Raw genomic sequence first — 18,225 nt, forward strand, 5'->3', positions numbered from 1 at the left:
TGCTTATTGAGTGTAGTCAATGCATCCTGTTGTGTGGGAATTGGGTATTAATAGAGTTTCTTATGAGTTTTTATAAAATTTTCTAAGTAAGCTTTCTATACAGTCCTTATTTATTGCATTTTATAAACAAGCTTTCTAAAGAAGCTTTATTGTGCCCAATCATAACAACCTGTCACATATGTGCTGAGTTTGAATAAAATTTCTGTTGAGTTTTTATTAACTCAATTTCAATAGGATCTCTACACTTTTTATGTCAGTAAACACTACACAATTCTTGTTGAGTCCAGTCATAACACTTTTTTGCACATAAGCAGACTTTTTGCTTAAGGTAGACTGTTCAGCAAGCATGAACGAGTCAGTGGAGAACTCTCAACACTTCCTCCATTCATGAAACACAAAAGCCGGGTTCAGGAATCTGAGCTGTTTATTTACAAACTTCACGATCATGCAAATTTGTACAGTGGATTCTGTGCTCACACCTCACGGGAGAGCATAGTCGATAGGGATGTTTTGACCCGGCCTACGTCCGCTTTGAATTCTGCCACGGTGTAGTCTGAAGAATGTAAATAAACAATTGTTAGTACTAACAAATATCATGAACACTTTCGTTAAGGCAAAATATTTTAAAGAATGTTTCTGGCAATACTGGTGCCACTAACTATGCAGGCTACAGCAGCATGCACATTTTTGCCCATAGTACAGGCTATGTAACAAAAGCCACCGCTGTATACAGCTCACCAATTGCACCTGTGATCATGGACATTAGCACTAAAGCATGAAAAGCTTGTACCAAAACAAATGAAGCGACAGGAAATTCAAAACCGCCTCTGAATGCAGTCTTTCATTAGGGCTTGCTTGTCAGCATGATAAAAAATGGTCAGAACTTTTTCGCAACATCTTTTCTTACAGCGTTTAAGCAGTTACTCAAGCAAAATTTATATTTTCATTGCTTTTTCCAACATTTCTAGCAGTCAATCATTCCAGTCTGTCAATGCAAAGCAGCAGCTCTATTTAATGCAAAATTGAATCTTAGCTACAACTTGTATCCCTTTTCTGCGAAAATTCACAGCACTACCAGCTAGAGAAGTAACCTGTGACTACAAAAATCACTCAACCAGAACAGCAACAAGTACAAGTAAAAACTAACTCACCGATGACAGCCTGCACCCTGGCAGAGTCGAGTGCAGTTTTTGGCAAAAGGTCCTTCCGTGCATTGCACTGTTTTCCAAACAAGGACTTCCCCTTCAGTTCCTCTTTTGTGAAAAGGTTCTTCAGAAGAGCCCTTGCAAATTTTGTGGCGTTCCCTGCGCAAGAATTCCTCAGGGCTTTGACCACTACCTCGCTTGCCAGGACTCCGTGGCCAAGATCCACCTGCAAGATAATAGCAAGTTGTAATTTTGTCAGACTAATCAGGCCTCATAATGTCCACACAACGCATACCAGGGGTCGTACAAGATTCAGGAACAAGAATTCAAGGATATTTAAGGATTTTCAAGAGTGCAGGAAAGCACGTGTGCTAACATTTCACTACTGTTTTGACATGCTAAAAGTCTGCTTCTTTACATCTCAAAAATGACCTCAAGAAAAATGTCCTTGGAACAGCTCCACCCTCCAGTTTACTCTCCCTCCTCCAGTTTACTCCCACCCACAGTAATACTGAGGGAGCTTTACAAAAGCCACATTATCTTGAACTTTTTCGAGCTGTGCAAATGCTCTTAATACAGTCTTGGATAGTGAGAAACATAACTCAATACACCTTGCTATTCTCACCCCCAAAATTTGTGTTCATTACAGGGAGGGGGGGGTGGGGGGGCAGATTGATGACTCCATACCTGCCAGGTTTCCCGAATTTTCCGGGAGACCCCGGAATTTTCATGGTTTTGTACGATTGTATGACCGAAACAAAAATCTCCCGAAAACGCACCCGTCTTTGGCTAAATCTTTTTCCCAGTCTGGCCACACTGCGCCTACATATACCTGAACCCGACACCAATCAGCATCGTTATCAGTGAAGTGCTTAAAAAGCGTAGTCGCCCATGCACAGACGGTGAACCTGTGCGTCCCATTGTTAGTTTACTGTTGATGGAAGCGCAGCGCCACCGCCGCTTTCATTTACGCACGAGCACGGCCGTTCTGGACAGCAGTTCTGAAGATTTAGCCAGTCTCCAGTGGTGTAGCTTGTTGTTAGTTTAGACGAAAGAACAAAACAGTTCAGTTCCTGCTGTTTTGTATTGCGCTTGCACTACTATTTCCAGGACTTTCTAAAAGGGGCGGCGGTAGCCATGTCGAACACTTAAGTGGTGTAGCTTGTTGGTAGTTTGGACAAAGAAACCATTCATTTCCTGCTATGTTGTAAGTAAATAAAAAAATGTCTCTAAGGTTACCCATTTTGTTGTTGCTACAACCCCGCCCCCCTCCCCAATCAGATCTCCCTAATGCCATCCCAGCAAACCTGATTGATTTGATTGATTGATTGTGGGGTTTAACGCGCCGACGCAACGCAGGCGATGAGACGCGTTGAAGTGGAGGGCTCCGGATTAATTTTGACCACCTGGGGATCTTTAACGTGTGCCGAAATCTCGTACACACGGGCGTTTTTGCTTTTCGCCTCCATCAGAAAAGCGGCCGCCGCGGCCGGGAAACGAACCCCCCCCCCCCCCCCGGCAAGCCTGGCAGATATGCGACTCTATTGGCTCTGGCCACCATCAAACCTGTAAAAAAAATATTCCAGTAAAGCTTAGGAGCTAGATGGACCATGTTCTCACATTCATAGTTTTGCTTATCTGTGCTCATTTTTATTTCACCCTGGAGTGTCAGCCCCATTTCTTTTCGAAGCGTAGTGGGGGATAGCTATGGCGGGGCACAGCAACAGAAATATGTGGAATTAATAACAGGATGAGGCAATGCAGAAAGCAGTATGGAAAATTGGAAGGGGACAATTCTGCCTCGTCCGATGCAGGGCTTTCGTTCCGTACGAGCCAATGTGTAAAGAAGCAAGCCTGTGCTCCCAAGACCACTTTAAAATGTAAAAGCAGCATAAAGCAGCACTACAGCATCCCCAAGCTGGCCTTAAATTGTAAAAAGCATGTTTTGGATAAGCAGTGTGCAGGGCCACACTGATATAAGCCACGAAAGCCCAGTCACGTAATCAGGTCTCCCCTTTGTTGCTCAAAGAAATCACGGGTATTCAAGAAGGAAAAACTTCCAGGCTTTCAAGGCCCTTGAAAATTCACTTCTCAATTTCATGGGTTTTCAATGACCTGAACAAACCCCGGCATACCTTGCTAACAAGGGTTTTTGTTTAAAGACACACAACATGTACACTGTAGCATTGCCCTAATTATATCACTATGTACACCACATATTTTGAATGAAAATTTAACTGTTAGTGGCCCCAAAAGGAAGTCTGCTAGAAATTTTGTCTATTGTTTCCACGACTGTATATTTGAGTAAAAATAAATGAATTAAAAATAAAATTGCACCATATTTACTTGCGCAATGATCACACTTTCTTTGCAAAAAATTTTATGCAAATTTAGGGGTGCGTTTATTACGCGGGGTAAATTTTTCGCAAAAAACATTGGAGCACAGAAAAGGCAAGCAAGTTGCGGGTCAAAATTTTTACGGTAGGTCTCATGAACATAATAAAAATAATGAATAAAACATAATACACTTCCATCGCCAGCCGCTTTGGAAAGTGACGCAAAATGCGGTGTTTTCATGAATTACGGAACCGGAACACTGCGGAACGAGTTCGCTGTGAGGTTACAACAGGGCGACCTATAAGTGGCTGCTGCTGTCACAGTGCGGGACATCAAAACAGGCATGGGGACCGACGCAGCAAGCTGAGCAGCAAGCTGAGCTGAGATTTTTCTTTGTCTTGTGAGTACACTATGTGCATTTAGTGAGTTTCTTCCTCATCAATATTGAACGCATGCTTGCCGAAGTCTGCCGCAATAACGCAGCCATGTTCGCTTGGAAAGGGAAGGAAACAGAGGTAAGCACGATCATCATCATACATACCACATACTACTGCAGCAAGTTCAGGGAGCGTTCATTGCGCGGGAAATTAAAAAAAAATCGTATTTTGATGACAAACTTCAGGGGTGCAATCATTATGCGGGTAAATGCGGTAAATCATTTGCAGTTACTAAAAAAAGGTGCATTTTGTTGACTTAAGGCCTTGTTTGAGAAGCTTTGCTGTTGTTGAGGTCAAACAAGTGCAATGGCCCCGCATCACTACAAAAATTCGTGTGCCCAAATGATGGGTACCTCGCAACAGTGACTCCTCCAGCACATACATAGCTTCTCGCTGCCACTACTGGCACTATAGGCTCAGAATTAGGATGGTGCTAGGGAAGTCCACGCAATGGTTTCAGAGCCGACGTGAAAGCAGTACTTGATGCATGTGCAATTGATGCATGTGCATTAGGCACGACCAACTCTTGACATTTTCTGTACTGCCCATCCAAAGAAACCACATCAACATGCAACGTTCAAAATCTCAAAATTCACTGGCTTGTGGCCACTGAAGGTATTACTGAAAACGTCATGGAAACAAGGTAAGTAACAGTTTTGGAAGTGGACATGACCATCACACAGGCTGCTGGAGAGTTCTAGCCCAGACACGTGAACATTCCAAACTAGTGCCCCATTACAGTTGTCATATGTTTTACGTGATGTAATGTGGGCAAATCTTAACTGCATTTCATGCAATACATGTTTGTAATAGATAAAACAAAAGCAGGCAAAGGAAATACTGCCCCCCTTTCAGTTTTCATTTCCTTCAGAACAATAAATGGAAATAAAATTTTTTCAAAGGGCCTGCCTGGCAGCGACTGCCCAGGGACTTCTGGACTAAGAAGACTCCCCATTGCCACTACTACAAAAACTAATATTCAAATAAAGTTTATTCCTCCTCCTTCTCCTCCTCCTCAGCTAGATATTTTTCTCAGCAGTTTTAAGGGACCATCTAAGCCATTTCAAAAGTCCCAGTTAATACTTCTGCAAATAAAATAGTTGAACCTACACAAACTGCAAAGCACCCACACCTTGAGGTAACTTTATTGTAAAAAAAAAAAACACCCCAAAAAGTGTACGCCCTTTAAAGGCTAACTGCATTCAAAATTTCAACCTCTTGAAAACATTTCTGTATCGTTTTCCAAAAAGACTGCAACATACAAAATATGACAGCCGAAATGCACGTATTTCGCACGCGCCAATGACGTGGCAGTTCTTGATTACCTCAGTGCACAACTTGTTAACTTTGATCATGATGATGTCTGTACTTTGGAACACTTTCAAAAACGTGTTATTTTTGCCTAGATCATTTCATACCCAGCAAAACTAAAAAAACTAACAAATTCACCCCCTGGATCAATCGAAAGATAATTTACTTAAAGTGCAAAGCCAAGCACTTGCGATCTAAGCGTTGTGCCCCTTCTCAACTTAATCTGTGCTTGTGCAAGAGATACGCAAGTCAGGCCAAGAGTTTTTATTTTAATACTACCCTGCCGAATTTTATAAAAGAGGACCCCCAGAAATTTTGGAGCTTTGTCAGCGAACGTAAAAAGAAGTAACAACCCTGCAACAACCAGTCATGCTAGCAAGGCTGAAAACGCGTATCACTAGAATTCAGCAAACAGTAACTTACCATGGGGGTTGCTGCGACCCGAGCAGGCTCGTCCTCAAGTTTCTTTGCGAGCTTTGACGCCTTTTTTAACATCCTGTAGGACTCTGAAATAGTGCAGCAAACAGCATTGTAAGAAAAATGGCAAATTTGGATGTCCCGAGCTATACCTGCACCACAAGACGTGCTGTAGTAGTAGAGGGCTGTGGATTAGGTTATATGCAAACACACGTTTTCGTTTTTTTTTTTGCTTCCATTACAATGACTTGCATGGTCAGGATCAAACCTGCATTCCTCGGCTCTTTTTGTTTTGTCCACTTCTGTCTTTGTGTCCCTGTTATTTCACACTGTTCCCCAAGATGCAAGTGCACCAACTAGCCCAATGCGCCACCTTGCTCAACACCACCCCAACAATTCCTAAAAGGTTGCACAGGAGTCAGTAACGGAGTGGTCAATGGTGATTTTAGCGGTTTGATCAGACCAGTTGTGCCTGCCAACAAGCCTGCATCCGTGTGCCGACATACTGAAAATATTCTCGCTACTTCTGGCAACAAATCTTCATCAAACGTTTAGCATAGAGTGAAAGGCCCCACTATAGCCTGAACTTCGTGGTATGGTTATTGCAAATGATTGTTACACTACCGTTCTGGCACGGTTCTAGTGCGCACCATTTTTTGCTAATTTTTTTTGCCTTCCAATTTGTGTGTGCATTACAATTAAGCTCAAAACCTAAATCAGCACCAAGCAGCCAGCAGCATCGGTACGACACAAGATTCCCTCAATACCCAACTTAATCTAATCCAAAACAATATATCAGTATCATGTGATTAAATTTTGGTGCACTTATTCCTTAATGGGTATACCTTTATGGGTATGCCCCGTTTGTCTCTATGGGTATGCCCCGTTTGTCTCTACTCCATACACTAGTGTACATGACGAAGTAACTCGAACACGCATGCTCCTGCAACCTGCCCTTGTCAAAATAAACTGTCACAAAGGCACTGCGCCCAACTGCAAACATGGCTCAGTTGCATTGCAGGCACAGAATGATGTGTGTGGTTCCTTTTATGCATCATGAACAGTGCTTCAGGCTTGGAAGTGATTTTGTGAAAAGCAAAAGCAGCCATCACGTGGCCTTAGAACATGCAATTGCATTGCACATCACAAAATTGACTTGTGTATATAAATATCGGCATTCTGTTAGCATTCCACCTCTTTCCCACAGCGGTGTAATAATAAAAGACGATAAAGGTAGAGCTGAATGCTTTAATTCATACTTTCATTCGGTCTTTTCGGAAGAAAACCCACTCACGATTTCCACTCCCTTTCTGCAACTTACAAATATGAATGATATTCAGATAACTGAAGCAGGGGTAAAATCATTGCTCGCTAATCTGAATGCACACTCTGCGCATGGCCCTGACGGCATATCAAATCAAGTTCTTAAACGCTGTGCAGCCCATATTGCTCCTTTTCTGGTCGTACTGTTCACACTATCTTTAAGCTGCGCAACGTTGCCCAGAGACTGGAAAATAGCTAACGTCACACCCCTACATAAAACTGGTGACAAAGATAAACCTTGCAACTACAGACCAGTTTCACTAACCTGCGTTTGCTGTAAAACCTTAGAACATATTATATACTCATGTCTTATCAAGCACCTTCAAGATAATGTTTCACGCCGTGGCAACATGGGTTTCGGTCAGGTTTATCTTGTGTAACGCAACTTACTGAGCTTATTCACGATATCGCTTTAGGTTTCGACAAAGGTGTGCAGGTAGATGCTATTTTCTTCGATTTTCAAAAAGCTTTCAATGTTGTTCTGCACAATCATCTGCTTTACAAGATGTCGTCTTTAGGCCTTCCCAAATATCTCCTAAGCTGGGTGAAAGACTACTTGAGTGATCGCCAGCAGCAGGTCCTTGTCAATGGTGTTTCATCATCTCCTGTTAGTGTTTTATCTGGAGTCCCACAGGGCTCCGTCCTTGCACCACTACTTTTTCTTATTTTCATCAATGATGTTCCCATCGGACTTAAATGCACTGTACGGTTATATGCGGACGATTGTATCATATATCATCCTGTGAAATGTGCCGAAGACGTAGATGTGATGCAAACCACTCACAGGTCAATTTCATAAACTTATTCCCAATTAAAACATATTTTGAAGACTTGAAGGCTATTCGGTGCTTCTATGACTTACGTACTGAAGAGATGAGCCAGTTTATGCGCCATGCTTTGAATACGTTTCACTCTTTCCTGAGCACACTTACCTCTGTAATTGTCGACCGCTTCTAGCTGCCGCCTCAGGACAGCGTTCTCTTCTTCCAAGTTGGCTATTTTGGCTCGCAGCTCAGCCAGTTCCGCAGCATTCAGGCTGCAGCTCGTGCACTGGGGATGGTTTCCACAGAAAATGGTTAGCCCCAAAACAACGATTATGCAGCTCGTGCACTGGGGATGGTTTCCACAGAAAATGGTTAGCCCCAAAACAACGATTATACAAATTCAAACCAACATGAGAAATATGCACCCCTACGTTCACCATGTGTGATATAAGCCAGTCAACAGAATACCTAAGAAAGGAACCATTAGCTTTTCTTCATTTTACTTACTGTTTCTTGAAGGCAACTAGAGAGTAATTGTGAGAAAGAATCCCAGACAGTCTAAGTTAACCTGTGCTCCCCCACCACAATAATTTCATGAATAACTTGTAGCTTTGGCCTTGCAAGTTCAAATCACACACAAGTATTTTTTTTCTTGAGCTTGTTTGTACCATCTGATACAAAAAAAGCAAGATACCAAAGACAGTTAAGCAAAAAAATGCAAATTTCAGCACAAAAACTGTGTGTAACCAGCCAGTACGTGCGAGTTCTACAATAGTTGCCAAACAACGGAGGCAGTTACACCGCTGGTCAGGTGAATAGAAAACTGTGTGGCAATCAAAAAAGAACATTTTTTTAAAGATAACCATAACTTTGCAAAAATGACCACTTGATGGAAACATGACACGCGGCCTGCGTGGAAATGACAATAACTGCCTATTTATACTTAGCCTCCACAGTATTAACTTTATGGCTACTGCAAAACTACTGCTTGTTGACAACAACAGAAGAGGGTTAAGCATCCTCCATGCTAGTATTTAAATGCCGAACTGTAACACAGCTCTATTGCCAACTTAGGTAGTAGCATGAAACACTACGAGCAATAAATGGCCAAAGTCGCCGACATATGAACTAGAGGTGCTGCAACCAAAACAGAGTTCAACCAATAGGAACAAATGCTGCGCCAAAAAGGCAAGTATCTTGCATACAAAAAACTAAGGCGTGCGTGACATTTTTGATCAAGACGACACCGTGATATACTTCTGAATCCTAACAAATGGGTAAAACGGCAGTTAACGCAAGCTGCTTTACTGCAATTGTTTCCTGGCTCACCGGACCACATGTACTGTGGCGGTCACACTTAGTGGGAACACGGTAGCGCATGGCACGAACTAGTACTGGAGCATCCTAACGACGTCGCTAGAAAACAGTGTGCATGCGCATTGCGGGGGAAAGGAGTGTACAGATCTCGTCGCACACATCGCGTCATCAAGCTGCAGCGCGTCGTGTGCTACTTGCGAGCGGCCACCACTCAAGCAGCAGTCGACGTTGCCAGTGGCCGCCCTGAAGGGCAAAAATAAATACTGTGGCGCTGCGAAAAAAGTCGAGATTTCTTTCACGCGCAAACAGAACGGTTGATGCAGGGAAGCAAGAAGGAATTGCAGTCTTTTCCTACGATGCGCATCGTCATTCTACCGCCATGCAGATTGCTAGCACCAGCCGTCACTGCGAGCTGCAGCACAAGTTTCAGCCGCATAGGCATTACTCCAACAAACGTGGCTGAAGAAAATACAGCGCAGTTTCTTGAGTGTCGATTTGGAAGCAAAAAAGGCATCACTAAAGCAGGTGCCGCTGGCTGAAGTGCACCATGACATCCTAATAGTTTCTGTAACTCACATATGGAATGATGACCGGGCTTACCAGGCTAGCGTAGACTGGTGTATCCTAACCTGGGGTTTAAAATTGCGCCCTGTCATTGGTTGTATTCTTCCCGCTGAAGGAGACGCGCACTGCATGTGGGCCAGCTGTTCGTAACGGATCACTTGCGGAATATCGCCTCCAGTAATATGTCTGTGGTGTTATTATAGAGCGATGCTGCTGACCCGGGGGCACATAAGCCGTGTAAAATTTTTAGACTTGAAACTATGCAAAAAACGCAAGATTTATTCTTAGCTGCCATGCCACCCCTCTCAACAACTTTCGCGGATGAGAGCAGGAAGCGTTCCAGGTCGGTTTTACTCCACAACTTACTATACTTTCACTGATGCCCAAACGAGGACGTTGCATGTGTTTTGCCAGAAGATTAAGAACGAGACCCTACCACATAGTCGGGGTTGTTCCCCAATATAAGCTGTGCTAGGCCATAAAATGACAGTTTGAAATCAAGAAGCTAGCTTCCCCGTAATGCTCCCGGACTGGGGGGCCAGCTAGCTTCTCCAGTTTAACAAAAGTCCTCCTCAACCTGCAGTAAAGCTAGTTATGCCGCGAGCCATAGCTTGCAGATGCAAGAAAATACACAAATTAAGAAGCAAACTAGGAGCTACTGTTATTGACAACATTGCAAAAAACGCACGAAGATACAAAAAACAAACAGAAGCATCGCAAGGCCGAGGCTCATTTTTCTGACGTTAAATGAGGTTTGTAATTAGCTGAGATTCATCCTTATTACTCCGTTTTCCGTTCGCGCCACATGTCTGGTCTTGAAAAAAAATTTCAAGTATGGCAGGCAGTGTGATAAAAAAAATCGGTGGTGGCCCTATGCTTTTGGAACAGCCTAGCAGGTGACAGCAGCGGCCTTTGCTTAGAGCGCATGCGGCTACTCTGGCAGAGTTTGCCACATCACTCATCACACGGCACTGATCCGACCGAACGGTCGACGCACCCGTGATATTGGTAAAAAATTGGGCGAGTGCACATCAAAGAGATAAGAATTAAAATGCATGCAACAGCATGGTTGTGCTGAAGTCCATTTGCTCTGACTAAAACAGATGACGCACGTTGTGTTGAGAAAAGCACACCTACAGCAACACTAGTGGCAGTGGCGTGCACTGTGGCCCCTCCAAAAATTGGTTTGTTATGGGGAGCAGTGAAACTGAGTTGTAATAACGTTGCCAACTAGATGGCCTTAACAAGTAGCACCAAAGTGGATTTATCACCTCATCATCAAGCTGGGGTCTCCGGCCATTCGCACCTTGAAAATCCAGCAGCCCAGCATCCTCCACTAGCTTCGCACGTTTCTTTTCGAGGGTGCTTTGTTTGCCTGCAAAGAAATGGTTGGTGGCGTACTGGGTGGTCGTCCGAAGGTACACGCAAATTCGAATTCCACTCACATATATACTTTTCCGTAGCGAACATATGATATACACGAGAACCGGGCGACGTTTGAAAATCAAAGCGAGCGGATAACTGTTAAACGGTCGCCGCTGTAGGTGGCTTCTGAAGGGAGACACTTTTGGTTCTTTTGCACGCGTTAATTGCAACAAAACAAAATCGAACGTAGGCAATGTAATTCTAAGCAAATATATAAATTGCCTCAAAATTATAAAACGCGTGCCACCCCTTTCAATAAATAAACGCTTAAACAGCTTCACAGAACGCGAACGCAGCACTGTTGTTTGCGTCACTATCTGAAATATGCAATGACGTCCAGAGTTTTCACACCACTGCCAACGCAACAAAACGGGCAAGTTCTGAAATGTCCGTGGACGTTTAATGCCTAACAGCGCAGATCAGGGGGACATGAGACATGTCGTGAATTTCACGTTTGTCAGCACCACTGACGCAGCTGCAAAGCGCGCTTTTGTTTGTGGCACACACGTGCTATTTAAGATTTAATTGTAAGAATGCACAATTCAAACAATATGCAACATCGAAAGAACAAAGTTCCTGAAAATACGTACTGACACAGCGTGAAGCAATAAAGCATTTACGTACCGCTTTCCACGAGGATGGCCGGTGCGGGCTCCTTGTCATCGGCCCACTTCACTGTGACTTTTGTCCCACGCAGGTTGTCGGCGTTTTTTTTTCCGTAGAGCAGTTGGTGACCGATTTCCGTTTCAACAATGCAACGTACCGGATACACATCCCACTTTTCTTCGGTGGCCCATTTCACTAGGACGTGGGTGGGTGGAACGGAGCTCATAACTAGTTCAGCTAGGGTTACGCTGCAGAAATAGGCCTGGTTAGGCTGGTAAGGCTTCCTCAGCTTACTCGGCACTTCGCCTTCAAGAAAAGAGCAGATGGACCAGATGGACTCGCTAACTATACTAAACCCAAGACTAGGTAGAGCGATACAGTTAACCACCTACAAAATAGTAGAGAGCTGGATTGACTTCAGTAGCGCAACTAGCGTCACCTTTCTGTATGGAGTTCTTTTATTAAAAAAAAACTTTTCCCATTAAGCGTTTGTTTTGGGTAAAAACATTGCTCTTACCTCTTAGAGCATATTTAAAATTGGCTGAGAAACGTAACTATATGGAATGCGCAAACGACTTTTGTTTTTTTCGCTGCATTGAAATAAAAGATTGACATTCGGCTCTGTTCAGTTGAAGATTGTGAAAATAAAAACGATTGACGTTCAGTTCGATCTGTTCAGTTGAAGATTGTGAAAATAAAAACGATTGACGTTCAGCTCGATCTGTTCAGTTGAAGATTGTGAAAATGGTATTACAAAGTGAATGTCAACCACATTCTGTATTGTAATTTGAGAAAACTGTATGTACGAGCAAACTGAGCGGTTTGCAGCTACTACGAGAGCCAGAAACGGAAAAGTTTATTTCTAATTTGCTGTTCTGCGTCCTTCTGCATTACTGAAATGCAGAAGGACGCATTTGCTGGTTCCACGGCGGCTTTGTGATGCGGATCACTTAATTTGTATTAAAAGTTCGATTGATACATTGGCACTTGCAGCGCGGTAATAAGGAGGCTTTGCCTAATGAGACGAACTTCTTTCGGTTATGTAGTCATTTGGACTGGCGCCTGGTCATTTGAATAGTCCAATAGCATGTCATTTGTTACGGAATAATTACAATAAAACGCGAGTTGCTGCCCTCAAAGTGAATTCTCAGTTACAACTCCACGGTGAACTAATTAGGACAGGTAAATAAGACTCGTAGGCAACACAGAGTCGTCAATTTGTTTCCAGAAAATCCGGCCCTTGTGAATTTTTATTTCAAACACCATGCACTAGCTGTTATCCCTGGTAAGGGGCCGATGTGTTTATTTTCACTATGATTTTCCCAAGATGTTTACGGTAGACTGAGAGCTATACAGACCTTTGCCGCAAGCACATGTGTTACAAGAATCAATGATCGTTTTTTAAAGTACACATTTTGTGAGAACGGCTGACTGATTCCACTACAACTTTCCATAACTCAAAAACGCATCTTGGTCTGGTCTTTTTGGTGAACAGCAATCAACCGTGTTGCCCTAGTTTTCTTGTTTGTTACATTCTCAGAAAAAATGTTGTTTTCGCCTGTAGGCGCCGGCTAAGCCTTTTTTTGCTTCGTGCGTACCGCATAGGAAAAATGCGTTTCTAGCCAGCTTTTCGACCCCCATAGGCAAAAGTGCTTTTCAACCAATGGTTAAAAATCTATCATGCTGGTGCCGCTGTGTGTTTTTGAACAAAAGAAGCCTTCATGCAGAACTTCCGCGCGCATGACTCAACGATTTACAAAATCACATGGTACACATTCCTTGGGTACCATGTGATTCCTTGTGTACTCACAATGCTCACAATATGTAACATATTGTGTGTCTCGGTGTGTCACAATATGTAACATATTGTGTTGCATAGTCATATTATAGTGCGCCTTTCCTCGAACTTGTTATACTCCGCCTACATAAAAATCATTAGGGGCAAATGATATGAATATATTCTGATTTGTTTTTCGCGTTCGACTCACGCAAGTTGTCTGGGAACAAAAATACACAGAAGGTGAATGATGATGCAAGAAATGAAACACTAAAGAAAATGCGCGTTCCCTCTTTTGATACCCCCAAGAAATGTGCACTCGTTCCCTCTTTTTTTCACAATTGGCTAAAACAGCAGCGTACGTCCGCGACTTTTCGTACTAAGAGGCCATCCACATTTCTTTTATGTCATTCTTTTAATTATCGACTCCAATCAATGCTTCTAAGTACAATCAATAATTATAATCAACACACGCGCACGTGTGTGTTGTTCTGCATTGATGAACTTATTATGCCTCTTTTATTTGCCCTTTTGTACTGCTCAGGGGTGCTCCAAAGCAGCTCCGCATTTTATTTGCGCGTATAAAATCTTCTGCGAGAGAAATTTTTTCGTCCATATGTGAGAGCAATTTTTGGCTGTTCCGGAAATGCTCAAAACTGCTCTGGACAGGCAACTAAGAGATGCGAAATGTTCACGGGGGCATCACAGGGGTTCTTGGGCCTCTTCAATTTGCCAATTTTAACTGTCCAGAGCAACTATTTGTACTTCAAAAGCACTTCCAAACCACCCTCGCGCTGCTCAAAGCTACTCTGAAGTGGCATAAAAGAAAATTTGTTTCGTGCACTATTTCTGCAAGTCGAACGTACCTTTCTTATTTCTGGTTCCTCTAAATCGGCCATGTGCGTTTTTGTGGTTCATTTGCTGATCGACTAGCACTTTGGCGCTATCCGTTTGGATCCCGCTGTCGAGACTGCCCTGCGGGCTCTTAATGACGCCTGCAAATGTCTTCAAAGAGAAAGTATGTGGAGTACTTGTGGGACCCAACGTGCAAGATTCCGACGCGTTCGAAGTACCGAATGAAACAGGCTGCTGCCAGCGCTGACACGGGATGTGCCAACAATGAAACGGAAGATGAGGATGAGCCGTGCACCAGCGACCAAAGATCAAGAAATTGCCTGGAAGGTGCCGCTCAACCCCGTAATGTTGAGCCTACTTCTGTGCAAGAAATACTGCCTACAGAAACTGAAGCTTCGGAACCGCGTGTGTCCGGTGTGGGATTGCTCGCCTCCAATGCGACTCTGGAGGGCAACAACGACGATTCCTCGGACTCTTCGAGTGATGACACTGACGCTGAGACGGAAGCTGATGGGGACGATGCCGCTGATGCTCCAGGAAAAGAAATCAGCGATTTGGTACGTACGCGCGTAGTCTTTGTTTGCGATCCCTTATTTCGCCCCTTTTGCGCCCCTTTTGCGAGGCGGAGAGGGTATTTTCTTCTCGAGTTAGGAACAAAGCATTCTTAATAAAACGCACTGTACTTTCCGCTGCTCAGTATGGACTCAAACAAACATGCATATGTACACTTTAAAATAAATCTACAATATAACGATTTTCCCTATCTGTACCTTGTTTTGTAGCACATACACGCAGTGACACATCAGTTATAGTTGGTTGAGTGCACTGTGTGTTTGTCACCAAACCTTTATGTTTAGTTATGAGGCTGATGCTTGAACTCTGCAATCAAGTTGGATCAGTTCCACTTTTAAGTGCAGTGGCTAGATACAAAAAACCGCTGGCACTATTCCTGCCTTAAGCATCTCTAAGATGTGTCGAAAAAAATTTGGTGTGAAGCATTATGCAGGGTCCACTTTAAGCGGAACTTTCTTGCTGTTGCTGCACAACTTGCCTTATGGATGCAGTCCGTGGCAGCACTGACCTCTTTTGCTCCATTTTGGAAAATCTCGTGAAGTTTAGATAAAACATCCTTTTCGATGTTGTGTAGATAAAATGCGCAATGCAATGCCTCAACACTCAGCAAAACGAGAGAAAAAAAAATACACTCCTGTGCCAAGCAGTGCTCTTGGTTTGTAAAATCCTCTGTTCCAAGAGCCCTAGCAAGTTCTCCTTTGTTGGCATACTTGCCTGATGTCAGTGAAGCATACATCTTATCATGCAAACATTGCAGCCGATTTCGCATTATTTTGCTGCTCATGATACCGCACCTTCAATAGTCACTTTGTTTCATTAAAGAAGGTCGCAATCATTAAAATGGCTGCTTCCCGTGCTTTTAATTTGTGTTCAAGCATTTCTTGTGTCTGACATAAATATCAGTTCAACAAACGAGGGCAAATGGATTTTTGGGACCAGTGCAATGCTACAGGTGCATCTTTTACAAATATTTTTTACAGACTCACCATTTCATTGTGCATAGCTAAATAGGAAAAATTTTGCCTTCACGAAGTTTATGGTGGGGGACAACAATAGACCTCTCCCTGCTTGCAAACACAGTGATGGCATGAAACACACCTGCGCAACTGCAGCAACTGCTGGTGGGTGGCTGCAAAATACGGTGTTGGTTGGCAAATCGCACCTCCGCTGTCAGCCTAACCTTGGGACGCCCAAAAGGATTAATGTGCTTTAGGGGAGGTGGTGAGGAGGTTGTGTCTAGGTAAATGTTGCTGCTGAACCTCCATGAGGTTTTTCTTTGTACCTACAACCTCCACAACACTGCTGTCTAGTGCATGATTCGCTGACTACTGGGGCACATACTATCGGAGAATAGCAATAGTGCATGTACAAAACAGCCTAAAAAGTCATTCTGAAAGCTAGCACTCTTGCAATGCATATCAAGAATGTTTTGAGGGGAAGGGTGTTTCGGCTGCTCAGGAAGGTAGACTCGTTCATTTTTGATTTAGAGGTCTTTCAATGCAGATGGCTGCATCAGGCTGCATGTATGCTGTCCCTTGCATGGAGGCCACAACTGGAACTTAGTTCATTTCCTCAAAGCAAGCTCATTTATCGCGTCCAGTGTGTAGTAACACGAACGCGTGAGTGGCTGATGTCGTGGGGAATCGATGTGATGCTGAGTGCAGGCACCACAAACAGAAGTTTCTTTGCTTTACCGCGACGTCAAGACGTAATTACTAATCAAGTACTGTAAATACCCTATTTGCATGATTCTAACACGCCGCAATTGTAATTCGCAGGTATATTTTAACAACGCAACTGTGGCAGCAAAAATCACGTGTGCTTCATAAACTTGCTTATCCAGCTCCTGCTAGAAATAAAACTAGAGTGGGAAACATTGAAACTGTTTTAGACATCGATTTCAAGTGCCTTGACTTTTGTAATTTTAGGTGTGCCGTGGCGATTGATGCATCAGAAAAATGTTCAACAGCTGACTAAGCTATGCCGTTGAGGAATGGGTGCGGATTGTGCATTGAAGCATTTATTGCATGCTGTCTATGCAAGTTAAGCGCTAACCACACGCACGCGCCTGTTCGCTCGGTTCTACGTGCGTTCCCGTGTCGACGTGCCCATGCGCTCGACGAGGGCGAGGGCAAGCACCCACACGGAGGCGACGGACCCCGTGCTTGACGGGACCGCCTTGTTGACATGGCCCAACCGTACAGCGCCCAAACTGCTACACTATCATCGCAACACATATAAACGTCAGCTTTTCATCTTGCAGCAGAGCACATTACCTTTAATGCCAGCTTCGAACTAAAACAAAGCTGCATCGCCGCTTTGCTAGGCACACCCGACGGCGGAGAGCCAGGTTTGTTTCCGGCTGATGGGCTGAGGAAGTTTGATCGTGTGCGTTGTTATTCGCCGATATACTGATGTGACAAGGAGGAAGCGCATGCACCCAAAATTTTGCGGCCAACGAAGCAACTACGCTGATTTATCACAATGAGGAAACGTGCAGCCAAATATCTGGCCATGCCAGACCTTCGAGAACGCGACGCGCTTCGCCTCGCGCCTAAACTCCAGCCATCGCGAGATGGCACACGGGCGCCTCAGCGCGTGGAATCGAGCGCGCAAGCGCGTGCGTGTGGTTACTGCTTTAGAAATTCAGCGTATGTTTAGCATAGCTTGCATTTGCCCTTGTTTACACAGTGTCCCCCTTTTAAAATAGAAACGCACTGGTCCCTTAGACAGTGCGAGAATATGGGAAATGTTGCTATGAGAAAGAGCCAATCCTGTCGTTCTTCTTGGCTTTTAGGATTTCCAGTGCATTGTGTGCATCCAAAATAATCACCGAATTCAATTTTTCGGTGAAGTAGTGTGATGCCACTGCCTTTTCTTGCACGATTTGCATAGCCGATGGCACAACATCCCGCTGGTATCAAAAAGCCACACATGAAGAAAAATTGCACTTCAGCGCATGTCCAAAGCACACTCATCGCATCTACTCAGTGCGCCAGTTCGAATGTTTTGCCAACTACCCGCACAAGCGCAGTCAGCTTGTGCGTTGGCTGTGATGTCATGAATGCCATGTGATGTACCCCGGGAGAGGTCTATTGCGACTAGGCACCGTAACAATTGTTTGAGCTGGTATTCTTTTGTGACACACCACTAAATCTGGGTTTCCCACTTTACCTCAGGGAGCACCGATCACGAAGTTGGGCTAGTTTCTTGCTACAGCAGCCAAATTAAAATACCTTTGCACATGCCGGGTGCTAGCTAATTTAGAAATGATATGGTATCCACTGTTATGTCCTTTCCTTATTTTGCTTTTATGTTTTTTCTCCCTCTTTTAGGACCAGCCCATCTACCCAAGTGCAAGGATAACAAAAGCA

General features: G+C 43.9%; 1 protein-coding gene across 1 annotated transcript; it reads right to left on the reverse strand.

Annotated features, from left to right (window-relative positions):
• Positions 1–644: 644 nt before the first annotated feature.
• LOC144161881 (uncharacterized) lies at positions 645–12,145 on the reverse strand. Its single transcript, XM_077692450.1, has 5 exons — positions 11,665–12,145; positions 10,887–10,990; positions 7,903–8,020; positions 5,654–5,736; positions 645–1,371 (listed from the first exon to the last, which is right to left on the reverse strand). The coding sequence occupies exons 1-5, from the start codon at positions 11,870–11,872 to the stop codon at positions 1,111–1,113; spliced, it is 774 nt and encodes a 257-aa protein (XP_077548576.1). The 5' UTR covers positions 11,873–12,145; the 3' UTR covers positions 645–1,110.
• Between the last annotated feature and the right edge of the window lie 6,080 nt (positions 12,146–18,225).

Source organism: Haemaphysalis longicornis, unplaced genomic scaffold (genome assembly GCF_048455015.1).
Source record: "Haemaphysalis longicornis isolate Haplotype H1 unplaced genomic scaffold, Haemaphysalis longicornis Haplotype H1 scaffold_12, whole genome shotgun sequence".
NCBI classification, from domain to species: Eukaryota; Metazoa; Arthropoda; class Arachnida; order Ixodida; family Ixodidae; genus Haemaphysalis; species Haemaphysalis longicornis.

Excerpts from the sequence above, each read along its gene's own strand:
- LOC144161881 (XM_077692450.1), bottom strand. The coding sequence starts at position 11,872 with ATGAGCTCCGTTCCACCCACCCACGTCCTAGTGAAATGGGCCACCGAA. Across the intron at positions 8,021-10,886 it reads GACCCCAGCTTGATGATGAG|TGCACGAGCTGCAGCCTGAA; the intron begins GTGATAAATCCA and ends AACCATCCCCAG. Across the intron at positions 5,737-7,902 it reads AGCGGTCGACAATTACAGAG|AGTCCTACAGGATGTTAAAA; the intron begins GTAAGTGTGCTC and ends GCACTATTTCAG.